This window comes from Pelmatolapia mariae, linkage group LG18, assembly GCF_036321145.2.
Source record: "Pelmatolapia mariae isolate MD_Pm_ZW linkage group LG18, Pm_UMD_F_2, whole genome shotgun sequence".
Lineage (NCBI taxonomy): Eukaryota > Metazoa > Chordata > Actinopteri > Cichliformes > Cichlidae > Pelmatolapia > Pelmatolapia mariae.
In genome coordinates, this window is record NC_086243.1 from 36016607 (window position 1) to 36042943 (window position 26337).

General features: G+C 44.0%; 1 protein-coding gene and 1 gene segment (V, D, J or C); both read left to right on the forward strand.

Moving 5' to 3' along the window:
- The first annotated feature begins 17556 nt into the window (after nt 1-17556).
- Nucleotides 17557-22317, forward strand: LOC134616225 (uncharacterized). The gene is made up of 5 exons (XM_065469536.1): nt 17557-17730; nt 17815-18119; nt 18726-18793; nt 21757-21842; nt 21932-22317. Exons 1-5 carry the CDS (start codon nt 17676-17678, stop codon nt 22294-22296), a joined length of 879 nt encoding a protein of 292 aa, XP_065325608.1. The 5' UTR covers nt 17557-17675; the 3' UTR covers nt 22297-22317.
- A 2314-nt stretch (nt 22318-24631) lies between these two features.
- LOC134616416 (T cell receptor alpha variable 18-like) lies at nt 24632-25363 on the forward strand. The segment is given in 2 exon segments: nt 24632-24863; nt 24954-25363. Coding segments are annotated over 2 exon segments (438 nt in total).
- Nucleotides 25364-26337: the final 974 nt, after the last annotated feature.

Below are 26337 nucleotides of genomic sequence, written 5' to 3' on the forward strand. Positions count from 1 at the left end.
GAACATGTGGAGCATGTGAGGTTCGTACTGCAGTACGTATTGGAGAATCGCCTGTTTGTGAAGGCTGAGAAATGTGAGTTCCATGTTCCGACTGTGTCTTTCCTGGGCTTTATAGTGGAACAGGGGCGGCTGCGTGCGGACCCAGCTAAGGTCAAGGCGGTGGTTGAGTGGCCAGAACCCAAGAATCGCAGGGAGTTGCAAAAATTTCTGGGATTTGCCAACTTCTACAGGCGCTTCATTCGCAACGTTAGCAAGATTGCCTTACCTCTGACTAACCTTACCTCTCCCAAGTTGTTGTTCCAGTGGTCTCTGGACGCTCAGCGGGCTTTCGCTCAACTGAAGGCTCTGTTTTCATCAGCGTCTGTGCTGGTACAAGCTGACCTGGAGCTCCCATTCTTCGTGGAGGTGGATGCTTCCGACTCCGGGGTGGGGGCCGTTCTCTCGCAGCGGGTGGCAGGTAAAATGCATCCCTGTGCCTTTTTTTCTCGCCGGTTGTCGCCCGCAGAGCAGAATTACGATGTTGGAGACCGGGAGCTTCTCGTTGTTAAAATGGCCCTGGAAGAATGGCGACACTGGCTGGAGGGGAGCAAGTATCCGGTGGTGGTGTGGACGGACCATAAAAATTTGGCGTACCTCCAGGCTGCGAAGTGCCTTAATGCCTGACAAGCCAGGTGGGCCAAGCCTGATGCCCTGTCACGACAGTTTATGCCTGAGGCCGGGGGCGCTGAGAAGGCCTTGCCCATCCTGCCTCCATCTTGTTTCATCGGCGCTTTGACCTGGGAGATTGAGCGGGTTGTGCGGGACGCCCAGCGACAGGAGCCGGATCCTGGCACGGGCTCGGAGGGCAAGCTGTTTGTTCCTGCGTCGGCCCGCAGTAAGGTGCTTCAGTGGGCCCACACCGCCCGTTTTGCCTGCCATCCGGGTAAGAACCGCACCGTCTCTTTCCTGCGCCGGTTGTTTTGGTGGCCCACTCTGTTGCAGGATGCTGGGGAGTACGTAGCAGCTTGTCCTGTGTGTGCTAAGAACAAGATGCCGACCTCGCCGCCTGCTGGCCTCCTACGCCCTTTGCCTGTTCCCATGCGTCCCTGGTCACACGTTGCTCTGGACTTTGTTACGGGACTGCCTCCGTCCTCAGGTAACACTGCTGTACTCACTATCGTTGACCGGTTTTCCAAGGCTGCCCACTTTATAGCCCTGCCACAGCTTCCTTCTGCTCTGGAGACGGCTCGCCTTCTCACCCAGCATGTCTTTCGGCTAGATGGCATTCCGCGGGACATCGTGTCTGATCGTGGTCCCCAGTTCACGTCCCAGGTGTGGAGGGAGTTCTGTGCGGAACTAGGGGCTCAGGTCAGTCTGTCCTCGGGATTCCATCCCCAGACCAACGGCCAGACAGAGCAGGCTAATCAGGCGCTGGAGGCTATGCTGTGCTGTGTCATCTCCTCCAACCAATCGACGTGGAGCGAGCAGCTCGCATGGGTGGAATATGCGTACAACTCCAGTACGTCGGGGCCACCGGAGTGTCCCCGTTCGAGGCGTCCTTGGGCTATCAACCCCCGCTTCTTTCCATCACTGAGGGAGAATCGGCCGTTCCATCTGTCCAGCTCAACATGCGGCGCTGTCGGAGAGCGTGGCGCGCCGCCAGAGCGGCTCTCTTGAGAACGGCAGAACAGAACAAGAGACTGGCCTATCGCCGCCGCGCCCCAGCACCGGACTACCAGATGGGCCAGCAGGTATGGCTCTCGACCAAGCATGTTTCTCTCAGAACTGAATCTAAGAAGCTTGCTCCTCGGTTCATTGGCCCGTTTCCTGTCCAAGCTGTGTTGAACCCAGTGACGGTTCGGTTGCGCCTGCCTCGTAACATGCGAACTCACAATGTTTTTCATGTCTCACAGGTGAGGCCTGTTCGGACCAGCCCGCTGTGCCCTTCTCCCGGGCCCCCACCACCCGCCCGGATTATCGATGGCGCCCCGGCGTACTCCATCACCCGCATTATGGATCCCCGGCGCCACGGTAGGGGCTTTCAGTTTTTGGTGGATTGGGAAGGGTATGGTCCGGAAGAGCGTTCCTAGGTGCCGCGGTCCGCAATTCTTGATGATGCCATGGTGAGAGAATTCCGCCGCCGGCACCGTGACAAGTTTGGTAGGTCGTCGGGAGGCTCCCGTTAGAGGGGGGGTACTGTCAGGATCTGACGGCGCCCTGACCAGTGGACCTGTCAGTGTGTATATTCGTGTGCGTGTGTATGTGTGTTTCTCCTATCGCCCTGTCTTCCCCTCTGGCTCCACTGTCATGTGTTAGGAGGTAACCTAGCAACAGGCTACCTCCGACCTGGAGGTGCTGTCGCCCGGAGCTGCCGCACCTGCAATCAATCCACCGGCTGCTGCCAATCTACTACCATCTTCGGCAGGGCTACTTAATGGTGTGGCTGAGCGACAGACAGCGCTGGAGTATTGCACGAAGCCCGGTAGTGTTTTCGAGCCACTAGTGTGATTGAAGTATTGTCTGAGCTACGTACTCATTTTGCTGTCGTGTGTGTGTTCACCCAGGGATTGACGGAGGATTCACGGACACAAAGGAAGCACTTAGAGGAGAGACGGGCACTCACTACCACGCACGGGCTTACACGGAAGGAAGGATGCACTATCTGACTATTGTTGCACATTTCAACTGTTGTCACCTTGCTGCACTGTAAATAAACGCACTGTCTTTATTTCTGAGCTCCGCGCCTAAGTCCACTCATTAACAAACGTGACAAAAATAAAATACTATATACAGTAGAATAAATAGAATAAAATATACAATAAGATAAAAATAGAATACAGATACTTTATACAACTGAGTAAAAATACAACTTTGTCGGAAAAAGAGTATTGCACTTAGTGTTATTGCACATGTGTGGATGTGTGTGTTTGATCAGCTGCAAAAGTCTTTGTTGTGGAGTCTGACAGCAGTGGGGAGGAAAGACCTGCGAAATCTCTCCGTCCCACATTGCGGGTGCCGCAGCCACTAAAGGAGCTGCTCAGTGCTGTCAGAGTCTCCTGGGGTGGGAGATGTTGTCCAACAGGGATAACAGCTTAGCCACCATTCTCCTGTCACTCACCACCTCCACTGGGTCCAGAGGGCATCTTAGAACAGAGCTGGCCCTTCGGATCAGCCTGTTCAGTCTCTTCCTGTCCCCATCAGAGATGTTGCCGCCCCAGCATACCACACCGTAAAAGATGACTGAGGCCACCACAGAGTCATAGAAGGTCTTCCACTCCAAACGACCTGAGTCTCCGCAGCAGGTACAGTCTGCTCTGCCCTTTCTTGTAGAGGGCGTCTGAGTTATGAGTCCAGTCCAGTTTATTATTCAGATGAACACCAAGGTACCTGTAGCTGTCCACAGCCTCAATGTCCATACCTTGGATGTTCAGAGGTTGCAGTGGAGGATGTTTGTGCCTGCGGAAGTCTACCACCAGCTCCTTGGTTTTACTGGTGTTGATGTGGAGGTAGTTCAGCTGGCACCAGTCCACAAAGTCTTGGGTCAGTCCTCTGTACTCCTTGTCGTGCCCATCAGTGATGAGGCCGACTATAGCAGAGTCATCAGAGAACTTCTGCAGGAAGCACTGGGTGGAGTTGTGGGAGAAGTCTGCAGTGAAGATGGTGAAGAGGAACGGAGCCAGAACCGTTCCCTGTGGGGCCCCCGTACTGCAGACGACCCTGTCCGACACACAGCCCTGTGTCCTCACATACTGTGGTCGATCGGTGAGGTAGTCCAAAATCCAGGTAGTGAGGTGATGGTCCACTCCTGAGTTCTCCAGCTTGTCCTTCAGGACCGAGGGAAGAATGGTGTTGAAGGCACTGGAGAAATCAAAGAACATGATTCTCACAGTGCTTCCAGTGGTCTCCAGATGAGCGAGGGAACGATGTAGGAGGTGAATGACGGCATCATCCGCTCCAATGCCAGGCTGGTAGGCAAACTGAAGTGGGTCCAATGATGAGCTCACCAGATGCCGAAGCTGAGCCAGGACCAGCCGCTCCAGGGTCTTCATCAGGTGGGATGTCAGAGCCACCAGCCTGTAGCTTTTGAGGTCCTTGGGGCGTGAAGTCTTTGGCACTGGTACAACACAGGAGATCACCCCACACAGTTGGTCCGCGCAGGACCTGACGACCCTTGAGCTGATGCCATCTGGGCCCGCTGCCTTCTTGGCTTTAATCCTCCTCAGTTCCCTCCTAACCTGGGTGGTTGAGAGAGACAGGCTGGAGCCTATTGAGTGTGTATTGGATGCTGTTATTGGTGGTGGGGAGGAGTGAGCAGGGTGAGTAGAGGAGGTGTGAAGTGTCTGAGGTGTCAGAGGTGGAACAGCAGCAGTGGGGGTGGGTGAGTCTGCAGCCGATGTTGGAGACTGCCTCATAGATGAATCAAATCTGTTGAAGAAATGATTCAGTTCATTTGCCCACCTCACATCCCTCCCAGGCAGAGAGTTCTGATGTTTGTGGCCCGAGATGGTTCTGAGGCCTCTCCAGACTTCACCAATGTTGTTTTGCTGAAGCTGGTTCTCTGCCTGTAGCTGTCCTTCCCATTCCTTATCAATCCCCTCAGCTCTCTCTGCACCCTTTTCAACTCCTCTTTGTCTTTGGATTTGAAGGCCCTCCTCTTCTGCTTGAGGACAGCTTTAATTTCTGGGGTAATCCAAGGTTTGTTGTTGGAGAAACACCGTACAGTCCTGGTAGGTACGGTGTTATCCACACAGAAATTAATATAGTCAGAAATGCATGTAGTAAGGCTGTCGATGTCCTCTCCGTGGTCGTCACAGATCACCTCCCACACAGTCGACTCAAAACAATCCTTAAGAGCCTCCTCGCTCTCCTCCGACCATCTCTGTACTGTGCGGGTGGCTGGTGGCTCACTGCGCACTAAGGGCTCATACACAGGGACAAGGTGCACCAGGTTGTGATCAGATCGGCCCAGGGGAGGGAGAGGTGATGAACTGTATGCCTCTTCAGCATTGGCATACAGTAAGTCCAGCGTTCTATTGTCTCTGGTTGGGCAGGTCACATACTGGGTGAAGGTGGGCAGTGTGGAGTCCAGTGAGGCATGATTAAAGTCCCCTGATATTATGAGAAGGGCTCTCGGAGATCGTGTTTGCAGTCTGCTGACCACAGAGTGGAGAGAGTCACAGGCTGCATCCGCGTTGGCTGAGGGGGGGGCATACGGTGTTATTGCGATAACATGCGAGAATTCCCGGGGCAGGTAGTACGGACGCATGCAAACAGCTAAAAGCTCACTAACTATTTGATTGGCTGAGCTATTAAACTAGCCCCATCCACTGAAGTTGAGCTCACCCAATGACATTATTTGTTGGTCATTGTGCTGTTCTCTGGTGTCCCTACTTACCTACTTACCTGCCCCCCTGTCTTTGAACCTTCTCAAAATAAAAACATGTAAAGCTTTAGCCTCATGTGGGCTGCTTTAGAGTCGATGCATTCCTGTAATCATGACACTAAGAGGTTGCTCCAGTGACTTAAATCATGTATTAATCGTAGTGGAGAGAAATTAATATGAATATTTCTTGTGTGAAGATGATGGCGTGATATCAAGGGAAAAGTCCTGAGATTTGGTTCCATGATGGGTGGCGCTGTCACTTGGTGTTCGCTCGCTTTGTGGTAGAGTATCACTTCCTGTTCCTGATCAAACACAGTGGTGTTTCTGAGTAGCTTTTCTGCTTAGCAATTTAATTTAAATCTTTTGATACATCCCTTTTTCATAGTATAATCTTAACGTGCTTCATCCGAAGCACCCTTTCTGTGTGGTCACTACCTAATTTATAGCCAAAGTATTCACTCACTGTCTCTTTACTGTTTCGCTAGCTTAGCTTAGCTCGTAGCCGACTCGTTAGCACCATGGCTACTTCACCTGTCCCTGCTGCACTTTCCTGCTCATTGTGTCAGATGTTTAGTTACTCCTCGGCCTCCTTTAGCAGTAATGATACCTGTAACAAATGTAGCATATTTGCAGCTCTGGAGGCCAGGATTACTGAATTGGAGACTCGGCTTCGCACCCTTCATTCACCCGTAGCTAGCCAGGCCACTGCAGCTGGTGCAGCCGAAGATAGCGTAGGCCCCGCTAGCTGTTCCCCGGCAGACCCCAAGCAGCTAGGGAAAGAGGGCGGCTGGGTGACTGTGAGGAGGAAGCATAGTCTTAAACAGAAGCCCCAGGTACACCACCAACCTGTTCATGTGTCTAACCGTTTTTCCCCACTCGGCGACACACCCGTCGGGGGTCAAACTCTGGTAATTGGTGATTCTGTTCTCAGACATGTGAAGCTAGAGACACCGGCAACCATAGTCAATTGTCTTCCAGGGGCCAGAGCAGGCGACATTGAAGGAAATTTAAAACTGCTGGCTAAGGGTAAACGTAAATACAGTAAGATCATAATTCACGTCGGCAGTAATGACACCCAGTTACGCCAATCGGAGGTCACTAAAATTGAATCGGTGTGTAACTTTGCCAAAACAATGTCGGACTCTGTAGTTTTCTCTGGTCCCCTCCCCAATCAGACCAGGAGTGACATGTTTAGCCGCATGTTCTCCTTAAATTGCTGGTTGTCTGAGTGGTGTCCCAGAAACAATGTGGGCTTCATAGATAATTGGCAAACCTTCTGGAGGAAACCTGGTCTTGTTAGGAGAGACGGCATCCATCCCACTTTGGATGGAGCAGCTCTCATTTCTAGAAATATGGACCAATTTATTAAACCCCCCAAAATATGACTATCCAGAGTTGGGACCAGGAAGCAGAGTTACAGTCTTACACGCCTCTCTGCAGCTTCTCTCCTCCTGCTACCCCCCCAAAAACCCATCTCCATTGAGACTGTGTCAGCTCCCCAAAAGACAAAAAACAAACCAAAAACCAGCAATAAACAATTTAAACATAAAAAATCAAAAAGAAAGAACAATACAGTATCCACATCTGAACCAAAGAGTAAAACAGTGAAATGTGGATTATTAAATATTAGGTCTCTCTCCTCCAAGTCTCTGTTAGTACATGACTTAATAATTGATCAACAAATCGATTTACTCTGCCTTACAGAAACCTGGTTGCAGCAGGATGATTATGTTAGTTTAAATGAATCAACACCCCCGAGTCATTCTAACTACCAGAAACCTCGAAGCACAGGCCGAGGGGGCGGTGTGGCAGCAATTTTTCACACCAGCCTATTAATCAACCAAAGACCCAGACAGACTTTTAATTCATTTGAAAGCCTGATGCTTAGCCTTGTCCAACCCAGCTGTAAAACTCAGAAACCAGTCTTACTTGTTATTATCTATCGTCCACCTGGGCTTTACACAGAGTTTCTCTCTGATTTCTCAGACTTTTTATCTGATTTAGTGCTCAGCTCAGATAAAATAATTATTGTGGGTGATTTTAACATCCATGTAGATGCTAAAAATGACAGCCTCAACATGGCATTTAATCTGTTATTAGACTCAATTGGCTTCTCTCAAAATGTAAAAGAACCCACCCACCACTTTAATCACACTCTAGATCTTATTTTAACATATGGCATAGAAACTGAACATTTAACAGTGTTTCTTGAAAACCCTCTGCTGTCTGATCATTTCCTGATAACATTTACATTTACAATGATTGATTACACAGCAGTGGAGAGTAGACTTTATCAAAGTAGATGTCTTTCTGAAAGTGCTGTAACTAAGTTTAAGAATATAATCCACCCACTGTTATCATCTTCAATGCCCTGTACCAACATAGAGCAGAGCAGCTATCTGAATGCTACTCCAACAGAGGTCGATTATCTTGTTAATAATTTTACCTCCTCACTACGTACGACTCTGGATACTGTAGCTCCTGTGAAAACTAAGGCCTCAAATCAGAAGTACCTGACTCCGTGGTATAATTCTCAAACACGTAGCCTAAAGCAGATAACTCGTAAGCTGGAGAGGAAATGGCGTGTCACAAATTTAGAGGATCATCATTTAGCCTGGAGAAATAGTTTGTTGCTTTATGAGAAAGCCCTCCGCAAAGCCAGAACATCTTACTATTCGTCACTGATTGAAGAAAATAAGAACAACCCCAGGTTTCTCTTCAGCACTGTAGCCAGGCTGACAAAAAGTCAGAGCTCTACTGAGCCAACAATCCCTTTAACGTTAACTAGTAATGACTTCATGAACTTCTTCACAAATAAAATTTTTATCATTAGAGAAAAAATTACCAATAATCATCCCACAGATGTAATATTATCTACAGCTACTTTTAGTACCATTGATGTTAAGTTAGACTCTTTTTCTCCAATTGATCTTTCTGAGTTAACTTCAATAATTACTTCCTCCAAACCATCAACGTGTCTTTTAGACCCCATTCCTACAAAACTGCTTAAAGAAGTCCTGCCATTAATTAATTCTTCAATCTTAAATATGATCAACCTATCTCTAATAATCGGCTATGTACCACAGGCCTTCAAGCTGGCTGTAGTTAAACCTTTACTTAAAAAGCCATCTCTAGACCCAGCTGTCTTAGCTAATTATAGGCCAATCTCCAACCTTCCTTTCATATCACAAATCCTTGAAAGAGTAGTTGTCAAACAGCTAACAGATCATCTGCAGAGGAATGGCTTATTTGAAGAGTTTCAGTCAGGTTTCAGAGCTCATCACAGCACAGAAACAGCTTTAGTGAAGGTTACAAATGATCTTCTTATGGCCTCTGACAGTGGACTCATCTCTGTGCTTGTCCTGCTAGACCTCAGTGCTGCGTTTGATACTGTCGACCATAATATCCTATTAGAGCGATTAGAACACGCTGTAGGTATTACAGGTACTGCGCTGCAGTGGTTTGTATCATATCTATCTAATAGACTCCAATTTGTTCAAGTAAATGGAGAGTCCTCTTCACACACGAAGGGCAATTATGGTGTTCCACAGGGTTCAGTGCTAGGACCAATTCTATTTACATTATACATGCTTCCCCTAGGCAGCATCATTAGAAGACATAGCATAATTTTTCACTGCTATGCAGATGACACGCAGCTCTATCTATCCATGAAGCCAGGTAACACACACCAATTAGTTAAACTGCAGGAATGTCTTAAAGACATAAAGACCTGGATGGCCGCTAACTTTCTGCTTCTTAATTCAGATAAAACTGAGGTTATTGTACTCGGCCCTGAAAATCTTAGAAATATGGTATCTAACCAGATTCTTACTCTGGATGGCATTACCTTGGCCTCCAGTAATGCTGTGAGGAACCTTGGAGTCATTTTTGACCAGGACATGTCCTTCAACGCACATATTAAACAAATATGTAAGACTGCTTTCTTCCATTTGCGCAACATCTCTAAAATTAGAAATATCCTGTCTCAGAGTGACGCTGAAAAACTAGTTCATGCATTTATTACTTCCAGACTGGACTACTGTAGTTCATTATTATCAGGATGTCCAAAAAACTCGCTGAAAAGCCTTCAGCTAATCCAAAATGCTGCAGCAAGAGTACTGACAGGGACTAGAAAGAGAGAGCATATTTCTCGTGTTTTGGCTTCCCTTCATTGGCTTCCTGTTAAATCCAGAATTGAATTCAAAATCCTGCTCCTCACATACAAGGTCTTAAATAATCAGGCCCCATCTTATCTTAATGACCTTGTAGTGCCATATCACCCTATTAGAGCACTTCGCTCTCGCTCTGCAGGCTTACTTGTTATTCCTAGAGTATTTAAAAGTAGAATGGGAGGCAGAGCCTTCAGTTTTCAGGCCCCTCTTCTGTGGAACCAGCTTCCAGTTTGGATTCGGGAGACAGACACTATCTCTACTTTCAAGATTAGGCTTAAAACTTTCCTTTTTGCTAAAGCATATAGTTAGGGCTGGACCAGGTGACCCTGAATCCTCCCTTAGTTATGCTGCAATAGACGTAGGCTGCCGGGGATTCCCATGATGCATTGAGTTTTTCCTTTCCAGTCACCTTTCTCACTCACTATGTGTTAATAGACCTCTCTGCATCGAATCATGTCTGTTATTAATCTCTGTCTCTCTTCCACAGCATGTCTTTATCCTGTTTTCCTTCTCTCACCCCAACCGGTCGCAGCAGATGGCCGCCCCTCCCTGAGCCTGGTTCTGTCGGAGGTTTCTTCCTGTTAAAAGGGAGTTTTTCCTTCCCACTGTCACCAAAGTGCTTGCTCATAGGGGGTCATCTGATTGTTGGGTTTTTCTCTGTATTTATTATTGTGCTATCTACTGTACAATATAAAGCGCCTTGAGGCGACTTTTGTTGTGATTTGGCGCTGTATAAATAAAATTGAATTGAATTGAATTGAATGATGGTGCCAGTGTTTTCGGCGAGCCGTCTCCTCGAGCTTTGTCTACTGTTTGCTATCCCATTTTCTATGATATTCATCCTGCCCCTATTTTTAAGGAAGCGCTGAATACTATTGGGCCTTGTATTTTTTTAATATTGAATGCATCACTGTCCTCAGGCTGTGTACCATCTGCCTTCAAGCATGCTGTTGTTCAACCCGCTATTAAGAAGACTAATCTTGACTCCAGTGTTCTTTCAAATTATAGGCCGATTTCTAACCTTCCCTTTATGTCAAAGATCCTGGAAAAAGTGGTCTGTAAACAACTTCAGACCTTCTTAGATACCAATGGTATTACTGAAAAATTCCAGTGGGGCTTCAAGCCTCGACATAGTACTGAGACAGCTTTGTTAAGAGATTTTAATGATCTCCTTTTAACCACTGATTCAGGTTGCTCTGTGGTTTTAGTCTTACTGGATCTGACTTCTGCGTTTAACACAGTAGATCACAACATTCTATTATCAAGGTTAGATCAAGTAGTTGGTCTTAAGGGCACAACCTTATTATGGTTTAAATCTTATCTTTCAGAGAGGTCATTCTCTATCACTATGGGGCAATACTCTTCCTCCTCTGCTCCCTTTCTCTGTGGTGTGCCCCAGGGGTCCGTTTTGGGCCCTATGTTATGCTCTCTGTACATGTTGCCCTTGGGATCTATTTTCCAAAGATATAATATTTCTTTCCATTGTTATGCCGATGACATTCAAATTTATTTTCCTGTGAGTTTGAATGTCGCAGATCCATTGCATACATTGTTTAACTGTCTTCATGATGTGAGAACCTGGCTATCTCAAAACTCTCTTACCTTGAATGACAGTAAAACTGAAGTTATTGTCTTGGACAGCCATATCCCTTTGAACCAACTAACCGTTACCCTTGGCCCACTTGCTAGCTACCTCTCCCACATTGTAAGAGACCTTGGGGTACTCTTGGATAGCTCCTTCAAATTAGAGAAACAAGTATCTACTGTGGTTAAATCCAGCTTCTATCAGCTACGTCAAATTTCTAAAGCTAAGCTTTTCCTCTCCCCCAAGGACCTTGAAAAGCTTATTCATGCATTCATTACCTCTAGACTGGACTATTGTAACTCCCTCTATTTAGGCCTAGTACAGAACGCTGCTGCACACCTTTTATTGGGTGCCAGAATGCATGATCATATTACTCCAGTTTAGCTAATTTACACTGGCTTCCTGTGAAATTTCGCATTGATTTTAAAATTCTTTTACTCACTTATAAAATCTTAAATAACACTGCCCCTAGCTATTTAACAGAACTTCTCCATTTGTATAATCCTAAAAAAGCACTAAGATCTTCAAACCAGATGCTCTTAATGCAACCTAAGTCCAGCCTGAAAACCAGAGGTGATCGTGCCTTTGCTATTGCAGCTCCTGAACTGTGGAACAATCTCCCTATTGCCATTCGCTCTTCTGAGTCTATTCAGTCTTTTCTCACTTAAAGACTCATCTTTTTACTCTGGCTCTGACTTAAGATAGTTTGACTATCATTTGGTTGGCTTCTAAGTTTGTCTTGTCTTGTGTTGTTGTTTGGTAAATTTGTCTTATTTTATTTATTTCCTAACTTGTGAAGCACTTTGATCGAAACTGTTGTTTTTAAATTTGCTATATAAATAATGTTGATTTGATTGACTGATATCGGGACTGCCACATGAAGGGGCAAAGTGAACAATTTTATGAATACCCCCCAAAAAACTTTAATTAGTGTAAATTATCCTCTAATATTAACAATATCCTGGAACACCAACAGAGATCGTTGTATTTCACTGGGAACACAAAACAGAGAAAATTCCAGACTGTCTGTTAAAGTTTTTGATGGTCAAAGATGAATGGATCTTCAGATCTGCTCTGCTGCAGTGACACTGCTGTGAGGCCCACGGTGACAGGAAACCCACAGAGATGCTCCACTAGAGGGCGACATCATCCAGTAGGCGGTGCTCTCCTTCTGCACTGTGTTCAACCATTGTGTCAATAATAAGTGCTGCTGTGAAGAGAACAATTCTCAGACTGAATGTTGAACATCAGCTAGTTTCTCCTGTTGATTTAAACCTTGTTGTACAGATGGAACATTGGCTGTGGATTATTCTTGCTGCTCTTTTCTTTGGTAAGATACAAACATCAACATGTTTTCCCTGCACACGATTCACAACAAGGACAGAAAGAGGAGATTTAATCATTTACACTGTGGAACTTTTCAATAACTTCAGTCATGTTTATTGATCCATCTCTTCCTCTGCATGTTCTGTTCTTCCTCAGAGTGTAAAGGAGAAGACAAAGTGATCCAGAAACAAGGAGATGTCATTGCTGCTGAAGGAGACACAGTTACACTTGGATGTAGATTTGAAACAACAAGAACAGGCCCCACTTTGTTCTGGTACAAACAGGAAGTGAATAGTTACCCAAAGTATATGCTGAATTGTCTCTCAACAACAACAGTTAAAGCTGAAGAGTTCAATGTGGACAGATTTGATTCTAAAATCAACGAGACATCCGTCCCTCTGAAGATCCAGAAGCTTCAGCTGTCTGACTCTGCTGTGTACTACTGTGCTCTGCAGCCCACAGTGACAGGAAACACCAAAACTCTGTACAAAAACCTTTGGAGCAAAGACAACAAAATACTCCACAACATCCACTAGAGGGAGCCACACACTGTTAAACTTTTCTGGTTTGTTTGGCGCTTTGAAGAATGAATGAAGAGGATGAGTGCAGTGGAGAAAGCAAACCTCTTAAATCAGAGGACGTTGGCTTTGGTTGTTTCTTTGTCACGTGTGTATCGAAGGCTTCCTGATTTTGGCTTTCAGCTACAGCAGAGTTTGAACTTTGTTTCTGTGGAGATTTTCTGATCTTGCACACTCGATGAGCTGAACACTCTGAGCCACATTCACACACAGACAGCATCCTTCCTGTTACCAACTCACTCTGATGACACAAGGACACGTTGACCTTCCAGCTGTTAGAGTCAGATTCATTTATTGTCACTTTTATGCTTCACATAAACACAAAGTTGTTTTTCACACATCAGACACTTAGTAGTAGCACACTGCCAGTAAATGTTGAAAAAGAATAAATGAGAATATTTAATAATGAAATAAACATTATGAATGTTAAATAGCTACAAATATTCTTATCTGAAGACACCATCCGTCCCAATGATTTGTTCACATACTGTGGTTGGCTTGTGTACCTCCTCCCAGACTGCCTGAGTGTGAGCACGCTGTGTGAGAGATGAGTGGAGCCTTCATGATGCCGGCTGTTCTGTGACCTAAGCGTTGATGTCCTGAAGATGTGGCCGTGAGGCACCAGTGGTTTTCTCTGTAGTTCTCAGTATCTTTACAGTTTGTCTTTCCTCTGTTGTGCCGTTTCCAAACCAGGAAGCGAGAATGCTTTCGATGGTGCCTCTGTAAAATGTTTGGATGGGGGTGCACAGGGAGGTGTTGTTGGGCCTTCTTGATGACAGCTCTGGTGTCCTGACTGATGTTAACTTCACTCAAACATAAGCTACATAAGCTTTACTTTAAAATTAAGCTTATGTAGCTTAACTACATATATAAGCTTTACTTTAAAGTTTTACTTTATTATTTCCTATCTCAGAGTTAAGTTTATTTTTTACTTTAGTTAGTTGTGTGAAGGGAACTCACAAAGTAAGAGTTTCGTTGCTCTGCGTAACCACTTGTGTTTCACGGTGTATATGAAAATAAACTTTTTGAATCTTGACCTCAGCACAGGTGAGCTGCTCTGAGGCCAGAACATGAAAAGTTTTAAGACCTTCTTGTCTTCATACATGCTCAATCATTAAGTCATTAATTAGGTAAACATAACTGAAGTGTGCATATTATAAATATTAAAACAATCAATGATGCAGATCATAAACATCTATGAATTTTTAATCAAACTTAATATGAAACCCCGGTTATCTCTGTCCTGTGCGGCTGTGGCAGGCAGGATGAGGACCCAAACGCAGCACTCGAAACTCAAAAGGATTAAATACTAAATACAAGAAAACATATTTCAAACTGGAAACTAGGGCTTCGTCCACACGTACACGGGTATTTTTGAAAAACGGAGATTTTCCGTTTTCGTTTTAAAAAATAATCCCGTCCACACGTAAATGCAAAAATGGAGTTTTTGAAAATATCCACCCTGGCAGGCGTTTTTAGAAATCTCCGTTTTCAGTGACCAAAAACGCCGTTTACGTGTGGACGAAAGGTGGAAACGCATAGAAAAATCTGCGTTTTCAAAAATACCCAGGTACGTGTGGACGTAGCCTAGGAAATGAGGACTAGGAACTAGGAAGAACTAGGAACACAGCTGTGGCTAATGAGACATAACGAGACAGGGAGGAAGCTGAACACACAGGACTATCAAAAGAAGACATGAAACACAGAAAGAGACTCAGACTCAAGACATGCTTGACACGGTGACTGTAGAGAGACGAGCAAACATGGGGACAAAGACTGACCAACCACAGGAGAGGATAAACACTGAGGAAGGGGGAACTAAGATCACTATAAAGTGAAGGCTAACTGAAACACACTTTAAACATGACAAAGCCTCCTGGAGAAACGGTGAAAAGGTAAAGACGGCAAAAAGAACCTGCCAGAGAGCCGAGAGAAAAATCTAGAAAATGTGAGCAAAACTATAGACGATCAATTATTTAACCCGTTTCTCCAGGAGGCTTTAGGTGCACCACGTACATGGACAGTTCTGTCAGAAGCAACATGATCAATAATCTGGTAGATTCAATCTGAGAAGTTTTTCCATCGTCTCACCACATTGTGAAAGCGCTGCTATTGTAGACTGATGAATGTTACGCCCCAGCTCTGCTAGGCGACATAAATGAGCCCAGAGACAGGAGGGTCAGATTTAAAAATACACAAGGTTTATTACCACAACTGAAAACTGTTAGTGAAACGACTCACTAGGTAATGAGGCAATTTAAACAAACAAAAAAACAACTCTCTTTCATTCAAATAACACAAGAACACTAATCATTTCAAAGGCAGCAACTTTAAAACAGGCAGGAGGGACAGCCTACACAGTCTGTTCAAACCAAAGAGTCTCCCACAACTGAAGAATCCTCAGCCTTTTGTACTCCCAGGTAAACGCAGGCAGCTGCGTCATTGGTCCGCTGCGTCCGAGGATCCCGCAACAGCCAATGGTGTGTGTGGACTTACACTCTCCATTCTGCATGCAGTTGAGCGGGCATAGGTCCCTGGCCAGCCAATCACCTGTGAGCCCTGGCATGCTTGAATTTCCATACAGTAAGGCGGGTCACGTGAGCCCAGGGGCTGTAACAATGATGTGCTGGTATTTATGAGTGTGTTGAGGTGGCTGTTGTTGTGAGTTGGTGCTGTATAAATAAAAGCGAACTGAATTATTTGTTTTGAGACACCAACGAAAAAATGTTTCACATGAAGCCCAGAACAGATCCAGCGTCTTATTTTCCCGCCTGCTGGACTGACCCAGTCAGGGAGGAGCCAGAGCACGTATTAAAATCTCCTCTTATTCAATTAAAACATGAGGATCCTTCTTCTTTTTCCATCCTTTAATCCTTGCTCTGCCTTCACTCTCCTCTTCTTCTTCATGTCCACAGTCATTGTAAAGACCACCATCTGATGCTGCCTAGCTACATGACTCCACCTTCCAGTGGATATGCATATGATGTAGTCCATCTGTGTGCACCTTCCTCCCTCTTCTTCTTCTGCGTGATCATCACAGCCATTTCCAGCAAAGTATTTCACATGGACCTTGATTTATTATTATTATATTATTTGATTTCATTAGTGCGTGTAGCTTATATGTTTTCTTTTCTTTGTGTCCCACAGCTTGGTTTTTGGTTCAGTCATGTTTCAGTCCCACGTTAATCCAGCCACAGCTTTCACAGTTTAGGATTGTTCCATATCTGAGATGTGATCCCAGGTTTTACAGTCACTGTTCTTTTCCTCTTGACCATCTCCAGCACTACCAAACTCAAAGGCTCAAAGGCAAACTGCTCCTGTAACAAGTCTTTAAGGAGCAACACCTGACCTACTTTGTGAAAGTAGTGCTGGAATCAAATTGAGAAGCAGAGAAGCACCCGTAGCTTCACAAGAGGCAGGAATTGAACTGTCAACCACACAGCAGCTGACGGCTGGTCGTGTGTAGCCTTCACATTACTGCACTGAGACTTCAAAATGTTGCCTCCACTCTGAGCTGGAGTTGAACTCTGACCTTCTGAGTCACTTACAGCTAGTTTCATTAGCCCATCAACAATTATGATTATCACTTTGACAGGAAAGAAAACACAGAGTTTATGACAGTAAGCCGTGACAGTCCTGAACAAAGTGCTTCAGCAAACCTGTTTTCTGTTACCGTGCAGGTTTCAGCTGTTTGGGGCTGAGTTGACCTCATTTAAGATTTTATTATCAATTCATGAAAATGTTTCTTTAACTAAGAAAAAAACTACATGTTTGAAAATCAAACACACAAACATAGAAACACACCAAAACCTCAATCAGCCGTGGTCACATGAAGTGTGAATTGTTTATTCACAGAAAATGAGCCAAAGCCGAGGAGTGTGAGAATGAAATATTAATAAATTACATAATTTTTCTGGCCGCTAAAAGAATCCACACAAGGGTTATATTCAATGTGTTTTTGTTCTACTTTTGTTTTCTGGCTGAAAACAAATGAGGTTATGTTAAAAATAAATATAATAAATCTGGAAAGTTGGTTTATTCCATGAATGCTTGTTTTTGTCCAGACATTTCCAAACATGTTGGGAAGACAATGAAATTATTTCAGTCCCAAACTGAACTGACCAGACATATTAAATATTCAGACTTTTGATTCTTTGAGCATTTTCAAATCAATTCAATTTTATTTATGAAGCACCAAATCATAACAACAGTCGCCTCAAGGCGCTTTTTAAATTTTAAATGCTAGATTTCATTTTGATGCCAGCAGCACATCAGGGCCGTGCTCGGTACTGTCTCTGTGTGGAAGAACTGAAAATAAAAGTAAAAACATCAAAACAGAAAAACTTAGTGAATGAAAATGAGCTCAGACCAAAGTGCTGCTAAACACCTGGTAGGTGAACCCAGAGCCAAACTGAATCATGAATAATCTGTGGACTGAAGCAGCACAGAGCTGAAATATGAGCTCCACCTGAAAGTGAAAATGCTGCTACTAGTGTGTAAAGCAGGAGGAAGTGAGAGAAGTTCAAATCCAGATCAGAGAGGAGGAGGAGAGATTCAGGGAGGAGCTGAGCTGTTACTGAACTAGAAGAGAGAGAAACCTCCACATTCAACAGAGTTCAGCACACAAACCATAAACTTTACCTTCATTCAACATGTTGTCTTTGGACTATTATGCACTTTCTTTACTGATTCTCACCATTCTAACAGGTACGTTACAATCTGTGTGTTTAAAGAAATACATTTGAATTGTGAGGATTTATAAAAGTATCAAATATGTTTCTGTTCCTTTAGGTGTCAGCTGTGAAGATCTCACTCCAACCAACAAAGAAGTGTTCAGTGTAGAAGGCAGCACTGTTACTCTGTCCTATAGATTATCCAGAGAAGCAACTGGAAATGATAATTTCTACTGGTATCGACAGTATCCTGGAAAACCACCAGAGTTCCTGATCTATCATTTATCATCAGGAAAAGTAATGAAAGAAGAAATCTCTGGACTGTCTGTTAATGTGAGTGAAGATAAAACACTGATGACTCTTCAGATCTCCTCTGCTGCAGTGACTGACTCTGCTGTGTACTACTGTGCTCTGCAGCCCACAGTGACAGGAAACACCAAAACTCTGTACAAAAACCTTTGGAGCAAAGACAACAGAATACTCCACAACATCCACTAGAGGGAGCCACACACTGTTAAACCTCTGATTCTTGTGTCATTGGACTGATGACAAAGACAACAGACAGTGCTTTAAGTGGCCCAAAAGAGGTGCCGGTACTCTATTTTTTTTCCGCCTCCCCTGAGGTAACAACAACTATATTGAATGGGTTTTATATACAACAGTCAACAGACAACCTTATACAAAATAATAAATCATTTTATTAGTTTGTGGATTTGCTTGAGCTAGAAAGAGCTACTGAACATAAATAAAATGTGCAAAAAGGTATTGAAAATTTTTTTTAACAAAATGTACATAAAATAAATTATAAACTAATTTGTATTTTGCTCTCTCTTGAGTCACTGCTGCTATCAGCAGCAGCACTTGTAAAGTGTTTTTTTTACACAAAATGTATATAAAATAAATTATAAAATAATTTGTATTTTGCTCTCTCTCTTGAGTCCCTGCTGGTATCAGCAGCAGCACTTGTAAAGTGTACCTGCAGAGCTTGGTAGTTCTCCCATACTGCTTTCACTGTTCTCTCACTTGAAGCAACCCAACGCACTGATAAAACACGGCCTATCACAAGGAGACGTTGTCCAACATTGTGAGCACTCTCGGTTAACTCCCTTTGGTCTTTTGGTGATGCATGGTAGAGGGAGTAAAGCTGATCTAAGAATATTTTAAAGTGGTTGATTCCTCCTACCTCCTTCAAAACATCACAAACTGCCAGTTCCAGTCTGTGATTGGAACAATGCCAGACAAACAGGTAAGGGAATTTGGAACAAAGCTGCGCAGCAACTCCTGCTTTCCTCCCAAGCATCACTGAGGCTCCATCACAAGCAAATGCCAACAAATGTTCCTGTAGGTAGTGAGGGTCAAAGCCATTATTATGAAGACATCCTAACAGTGCTTCAGTGATGTCCTTTGCTGTGGTCCCCTGCAGCTCAATCAGTTCAAAAAATATTGTGTCTGGATTTTCACTGGAAATAGCTGACCGCAGGCACACGACAAGCACAGACTTTCCACTTATTGTAGTGGATTCATCAATGAGCACACACAATTTTCTTTCATTCATCACTATGTCATTGACTACCTTCTTTTTCATTTCAGCTGCAATGTGATCCAGTATATTTGCACATGAGTTATTAGAGTGCAAAACTCTGCCCATCTTGACACCATTTAAGACTTGCAACTGGACATCTATTGGCATGTCTGTAAAGGGACGCCCATGCTTGCCAATCTTATAAGCTGTTCTAAACACATTGCAAGTTGAAGCGTAGTCAGCCTTTCTCATATCTTCAATGTGTTTTTGCATTGTATTTTGTGTTGCCTTCTCTTTTATTTCAACTGCTTTCTTGTGATAAATTGAGTCTCTGTACTCTTTTATTTTCTTTCGTAGTGAGTTTTGTTGTGCAGCCTTGTCCCTTCCAAAAGACGAGATTAAGCACCCACTCCACTCCTGCGACACTCTCTGCCCTTGCTGCATGTCCACGCGAGCACAAACTTGACTACACACACTACAACCCAACTTTTGATTTCTGCTGATCAGCCACTTGTAATTTGTGGAGAAATACCGGACTTGTGCTTGGGACCAACATTCTGGCCACTCATGCTCGCTAACGCGGCTGTTGTCATCGGTAGAAATGGTGTCATTCTCGTCCTCGTCGTCGCCAAAAGTGCCGTCGTCCGCGGCTGCGGCACTAGTGCAGCTTTCATTAGCTTGCGTCTGACCTGCAGCGATATCATTCTGGCTTGGTGGGGTGTCAGCCAGCGAGTCCTCTGATTCTGACCTTGTTCTTTTACTACTCAGAGTCTGAAGCCAGGAGAGCATATTAAGTGTTCATTGTTTTTCTCCGGACCACGTTGAGTTGTTGACATGACAACGGCAAAAGCGACGCATGCGCTTTTCACTTGTAAAACACATTGGTGTATGGGTAATGTAGTCTCTGCTCTCGGTGGGACGAATTAGGAAGCGTGCTTGTGAAGGGCGCTCTGAAAAGCGGCAGCGCAGCCAAACGATTATAACAGATGTGCAAATGAGAGTACCGGTACGCTAAAAGCACGTTCTGGGCGCATGGAGAGGTGGCGGTACTCTCAAGAGCTATATTTAGAAGTGGCGGTACTGAGTACCGGCGCGTACCGGCCCACTTAAAGCACTGACAACAGAGAAATGAAGCAGTAAAGATCAGAGACAGAGGTTCTTGATCATGTGCAAGTGGCTGTTTTACTTCCAGTGATGAAGGTGCTGGAGAGGCCAGTCTTGGCCCACATAAGGCCCCAGACAGCTTGCACAGAGGCTGGGAGCAGATGATCCATTCATATAGGTGGTGCAGAGAACTTACTCCCATCTAACAGCTGCACGCTGAGGACAATCTTCTTTGATTTTCAGGTTTTTTAACACAACTGAGCCACTGCTGCTGAGAGAGAAGCTGCAGCAGCTGTCAGTAAACACATCCATCATCTAATAGATTACCAACTACATCACTGACCAGCTGCAGTACAGAAGCTCTACAGAGGACAGTGCTGTCTCCATTCCTGTTCACCATGTTCACCTTAGACTTTGAACTAGGCTGAACTGGAAGACCAACACAGAGACCGGAGACAAGGAGACGAGCAGGCTCTGTTTCCTCTGGAAGCTGAGGTCCTTCAGCTGGTGACATCATCATCATCATCATGGCTCTTTGATTGGCTGCAAACTGGACACGTTTGAAGGTGTGATGGAGACGAGGTCCCTGAACAAACTCCTCTACATCAGACTGATTCAGCTCCACTGTCACATGGTCACCCTCTTTATTAATATTATTATGATTATTACGATGATTATTATTATTATTATTATTAATATTATTATTATTATTATTATTATTATTATACTTTTATCATGTTGATGTTTTCTTGTATTTGAATATCAACAAGTAAATAAGCAAATAAAAGACAGAGTGTGATTCCTCAGTGTGAAACTTTGTGATGTGAATATTGTGACTCTGAGGGAGCTTACATGGTTCTTATCTAATGGATGACTTCATCTACTGAAAATGGAAAGTATCAAGTCAGAATGTTTTTATGACTTATCATCATTTATGAAGAAAATTAAAGGAGGATTCATCAGATGTGAGTAATTAACGTCCATCAGGTTAATCAGTAGTTTAAAGCCTCACTTTAGCCTCTACAAGATATTTATGCAGAAGTTCAACCAAACAGAAGACATCAGGTCCTGAGGTCATCCACAGACTCAGACTATTACATTATCAGAGAGAAGCTCGAGTGTCTGTGACCTCTGCAGACCTGAACCTATGAAGAAAGACCTACTCTAAAAATATCAAAAGAAACCAGCTTCAAAACCAACAACCAACCTCCTCTACATGGACCACTGACTTCATGATATTTTCTTTAGTTTGTAATATTTTGCCCTGTAAAACAATTAAAGACCACCTTAAATAACTTTGGTTATAAAAGAATCCCAAAGTGTGTTAACCACAGGAGGAGGAGTGACTGAGAGCAGAGAGGAGGAGGAGAGATTCAGGGAGGAGCTGAGCTGTTACTGAACTATAGAAGAGAGAAAAACCTCCACATTCAACAGAGTTCAACACAAAACAAACTTTATGTTCCTCAACATGCTGTCATTACATCACTGTGTGTTTCCTCTGATTCTTCTCACTCTCACAGGTATGCTCACCTACACAGGAAACTATGTTCAATTCAAATGATTCATTCATGTCAATTATTTATTGAAAAACGTTTCTCTCTTCCTTCAGGTGTCAGCTGTGATCAACTCACTCCAGTCAAAGATGAAGAGTCCAGTGTAGAAGGCAGCACAGTTACTCTGTCCTACAAATACACCACAGGTGCTACTTATTTCTTCTGGTATCGACAACATCCAGGAAAATCTCCAGAGTTCCTGATCTCACACTCACCTTCAGGGTCAGTAGGAGTAGAAAAAATTCCTGGATTGAAGATTCAAGTGAATGGAAACCAAATCAACATGAGCATCTCCTCTGCTGCAGTGACAGACTCTGCTGTGTACTACTGTGCTGTGAGGCCCACAGTGACAGGAAACACCAAAACTCTGTACAAAAACCTTTGGAGCAAAGACAACAGAATACTCCACAACATCCACTAGAGGGAGCCACACACTGTTAAACCTCTGATTCTTGTGTGAATCAGTGGTTGTAAACTTCTGTAGTTTGTTAGGATGGAGTTAAGAGAGCTTTTAGTCATCAGACAGTCATGAAGAAAGAGTTTTAGAGGAAACAGTAAAGAAGCATCAGAGTGTTCCTGTTTGAAGAAACTGGAGGTATTTTTATAGGATATTGAAAGAAATGAAAAGTGTGTAAATCTCCCATTAAACCAGTACAATCTTTCTCTTACTGGCACCTTTAGTGAAGCTTCCAGCAGAGGACCTGTGAGGCGTCTGTTTCTCAAACTACAGACTCTCGTGTACGTGTCCTCTTGCTCAGTGTGTATCAGTGGGGATTCCCATAGAGCCAGTTAGTTTGTGGAGAAGGTAGTTCTCATCAGTGTATTAAGCCTTCATCAGCCTTTGTTCAGAACAAGAACTCTGCTGAGTTTCATAAGAAACTTCTTTTGTTTTTGAGTCATTTGAAACTAGCCTGGATCTGACAGAAGCTGATGTTCTGCACACAGTTTGTTAAATGTATTGTTTCTTTGAGCATCAGATCATTCTCAGCTACACCAACGTGAACTGGAAAGTTTTTATTCCTCATCAATGATCCTGTAAACATGACAAAGTTGAATTATGTGACACAGAGCGGCATCTGTACACAGGAGCTGTGAGTGCTGAACAATGGCCTCCATGTGCTCAGTCTTACCTTATGTTACATTATTGTTATTAAATATTAAATGTAAAAATAAGATTTTGTTGGATTTGATTGTAATTTTTATGGAAGAAGCTTCTGTGATTTTCTGTTTGGTAGAGATTTCTTATAGTGAACCACAGGGGTCGCTGTTACACAAAACTATTTGATTGGCTGAGCTATTAAACTGGCCCCACCCACTGAACATGAGCTCATCCAATGACATTATTTGTTGGTCATTGTGCTGCAGTGGAAGAACATTGTTCATGTGCTGTCTGTCTGGCTTTAATAACTCCAAAGACATGTTGCTGCACCTCTTTTTGCTTCTATCTCACATTATAGGTGAGTTTAAGAACAGGGATTAAAGTTTAGTTGAAGCTGCTGCATTAAGCAGATATACAGACTGCATTTCACTACTTTTCTTCTTTCTTTTTCCAGGACTAACAGCTGGAGACTCAATCACTCCTCAACAAACTGAAGTCACTGAAACAGAAGGAGAATCTGTCACACTCACATGTAACTATCAGACAAGTGATAGTTATATTTACCTTCACTGGTACAGACATCATTCTGACCTTCAGGCTCCTCAGTTTATACTCTACAAAGGAGCCAAAGGATTCTCGGATGAATATATTCCTGATAAACGTTATAAAACCCAAACATCAGATCGATCAACTAATCTGACCATAACAGTCCTAACCCTGGCAGACACAGCTCTCTACTACTGTGCTCTAGAAACACAGTGATACAAAGTGTAGAAGAGGCTGTACAAAAACCTGAACACAGATATCTGACTACTCTTCAAAGAGGAGGGAAGTGGTATTCAAAGCACAGCTTCATATCAGATGGATTCTGCTAATTCCTGTTTTATCAGAGTCACTGTGGTTACAGCTGCTAATGAAACACTGTGGGAGGATTCACATGAGCAGCAAATCCACATCAACCACAAACCAACTGTAGGAACGTTCAGACATGAAGACATTTTATTCCTTATTTAGTGATGATGTGTGTAAAAATGCATCAGAAATCAAATAAAGTAACTAGTAATAAACTCCCAACATTGTTGGTGCATTAATGATGTTTTACAGCTGAAACTTTTACTTTGGTATTCTCACATTTTCTCCTGCATGGTTTAAACTTTTCCTTCATTTTATAAGAATCACCTCTTTGTGTGATTTCTCGATGATGTCATAGGTACAGTTTCTCCTCTGTGTTCTGATTGGACATTTAAAGCAGTGCCATCATTGATGGTATCAGATCCATTTCACAAGTTGAAGTTCAGTCTGAAGTCACTTTAAGTCTCAAAGCTTCACTTTAACCTGGAAAGACCAACAATGTTTCACTTCTTAGTGATTCTTCTCCCCACACTGCACCTCTACACCGGATATCAGGACTCCACACTGTCCAAATTCCCAGTGTTAAAATTCAGTCATGAAACATTTTGGCAGATACAAGAAGATTCTTCTACTGTTTTCTCTTCTTCAGTTTTTAAAGATGAACATCATGATCCACAATGACACGCATTCATATTCTTCGGTTCACTGGATTAAAACTGAGCCTCTGCTCTTTATTTATTCTGTGCTTGTTTCAGTCTGTTAAACCTGCTTCCTGCAATAGGAGCAAATATCCAATGAAAGCAGAGCAGCAGAAAGACGTGCTGAGTGTAAAGCTGTCAGCAGGGGGAATAACACAGGGCTGTGAATGAGTCCTGTCACTGTGATCAGGCTCCTCCTTCTAATCCACCAACTTAGTGTTGATGAAGACTAAACAGAGAGATCACAGCTTCTTTATACTTGCTGTAGCTCACAGTTACTCTACACTGCAGATATGACGCCTCTGTTCATCTCAGTGCTGCTGGCTGCTATGTGCCTCGGTATGAACACAACTCTGTTTCTTTGATATCAATCCAACATTGACATGATTCTTTAACAGCACACTGATACTGTTTGTTGGTGTTTTACAGAATGCAGAGCACAAAAAGACAACGTGCTGCAAGCAAAAGGAGAAGAGACTGCTGCTCCAGGAGGCACAGTAACACTTGACTGTCTCTATAACAGCAGCAGTACAACAACTCCTTCTCTCTTCTGGTACAAACAGGGTGGAAACAACAGCCCCAAATTCATCCTGAGTCGTGTTAGTGGGGACCAAGGAGACACAGCAGACGAGTTCAAGGACAGATTTTCATCCACACTGGATTCCAGCATCAGATCAGTTCCTCTGAAGATCCAGAAGCTTCAGCTGTCTGACTCTGCTGTGTACTACTGTGCTCTGCAGCCCACAGTGACAGGAAACACCAAAACTCTGTACAAAAACCTTTGGAGCAAAGACAACAGAATACTCCACAACATCCACTAGAGGGAGCCACACACTGTTAAACCTCTGTGATTTGTTTGGTTGAATAAATATAATGTCTGTTGCATAAAAACAGAAGCTATAATTCCTTAAAGGAGAGATTGCTCATTTAAATGAATCATCCACCATCGTTGTGCTCTCTCTCTCTCACTGCAGTTCCTTTAAAACAGTCTTTTCATGATCAGATGTGCAGATCACAGCTTGATGTTAGCAGACCTGTTAGTGACACTTTAAACATCAAAGCACGACTTTTAATCTTCATTTCATATTTTTTTACTTCCCAGATGTTTTATTCCTACAGATGTTTCATGAATATGAGAACATAGCCTTCTAATTCTCCCGTCCGTCCGGTCCTTCTACAGTGGTGCTGAAACCCAGTCAGAGTATGTCTGACCCTCAGGCCGCGCCACCCATGCAGCCACTCCAAATCCTGGCCCAGATGGTGGCTCAGATGGCGACCTGTGATCATTCGGCTGCACAGCAGGAGCAGATGGAGCAGTTGCAGGACCACGCGGACCAGCAGACACAGGTCCTGGAGCAGCTGGTTGGGCCACTGTATCATGGCCCCCCGGTCCGCTGATGGCAAGTGTGCGTGGTGGCTGCTGCCGCTGCTGTTGGGTGAGGCCCAGACGGTGGCTCTCAGCATGCCACCAGCATCGTGGGGCAGCTTTGTGGATGTCTGCCAAGCCTTACTAAACTGCCTGGGTCTCTCCCCAGAGGATAACAGCAGGCACTTCTGGGCCACCTGGATGACGATCCCTTCCGATGCCTGGAAAGCAAATCCACTGGGTTAGTGGGCTGAGGAACCAGGCCCGTTCCACCGGGATGGGCGTGGGACCAACTGTTGTGTGATTTGGTGCTATATCAGTAAAACTGAACTGAATCATGACCAGCTGACAATGAACCTGCTAAATGTTCCTGTCATTGTATTCTCATTTCTTCACAGTGATTATCTGAATGTAACTCAAACCTGATGCAGTTCACAGATGTAACAG

Excerpts from the sequence above, each read along its gene's own strand:
- LOC134616225 (XM_065469536.1), top strand. The coding sequence starts at position 17,676 with ATGTTGTCTTTGGACTATTATGCACTTTCTTTACTGATTCTCACCATT. Across the intron at positions 18,794-21,756 it reads CAACATTGTGAGCACTCTCG|AGTTCAACACAAAACAAACT; the intron begins GTTAACTCCCTT and ends CACATTCAACAG. Across the intron at positions 21,843-21,931 it reads GATTCTTCTCACTCTCACAG|GTGTCAGCTGTGATCAACTC; the intron begins GTATGCTCACCT and ends CTCTTCCTTCAG.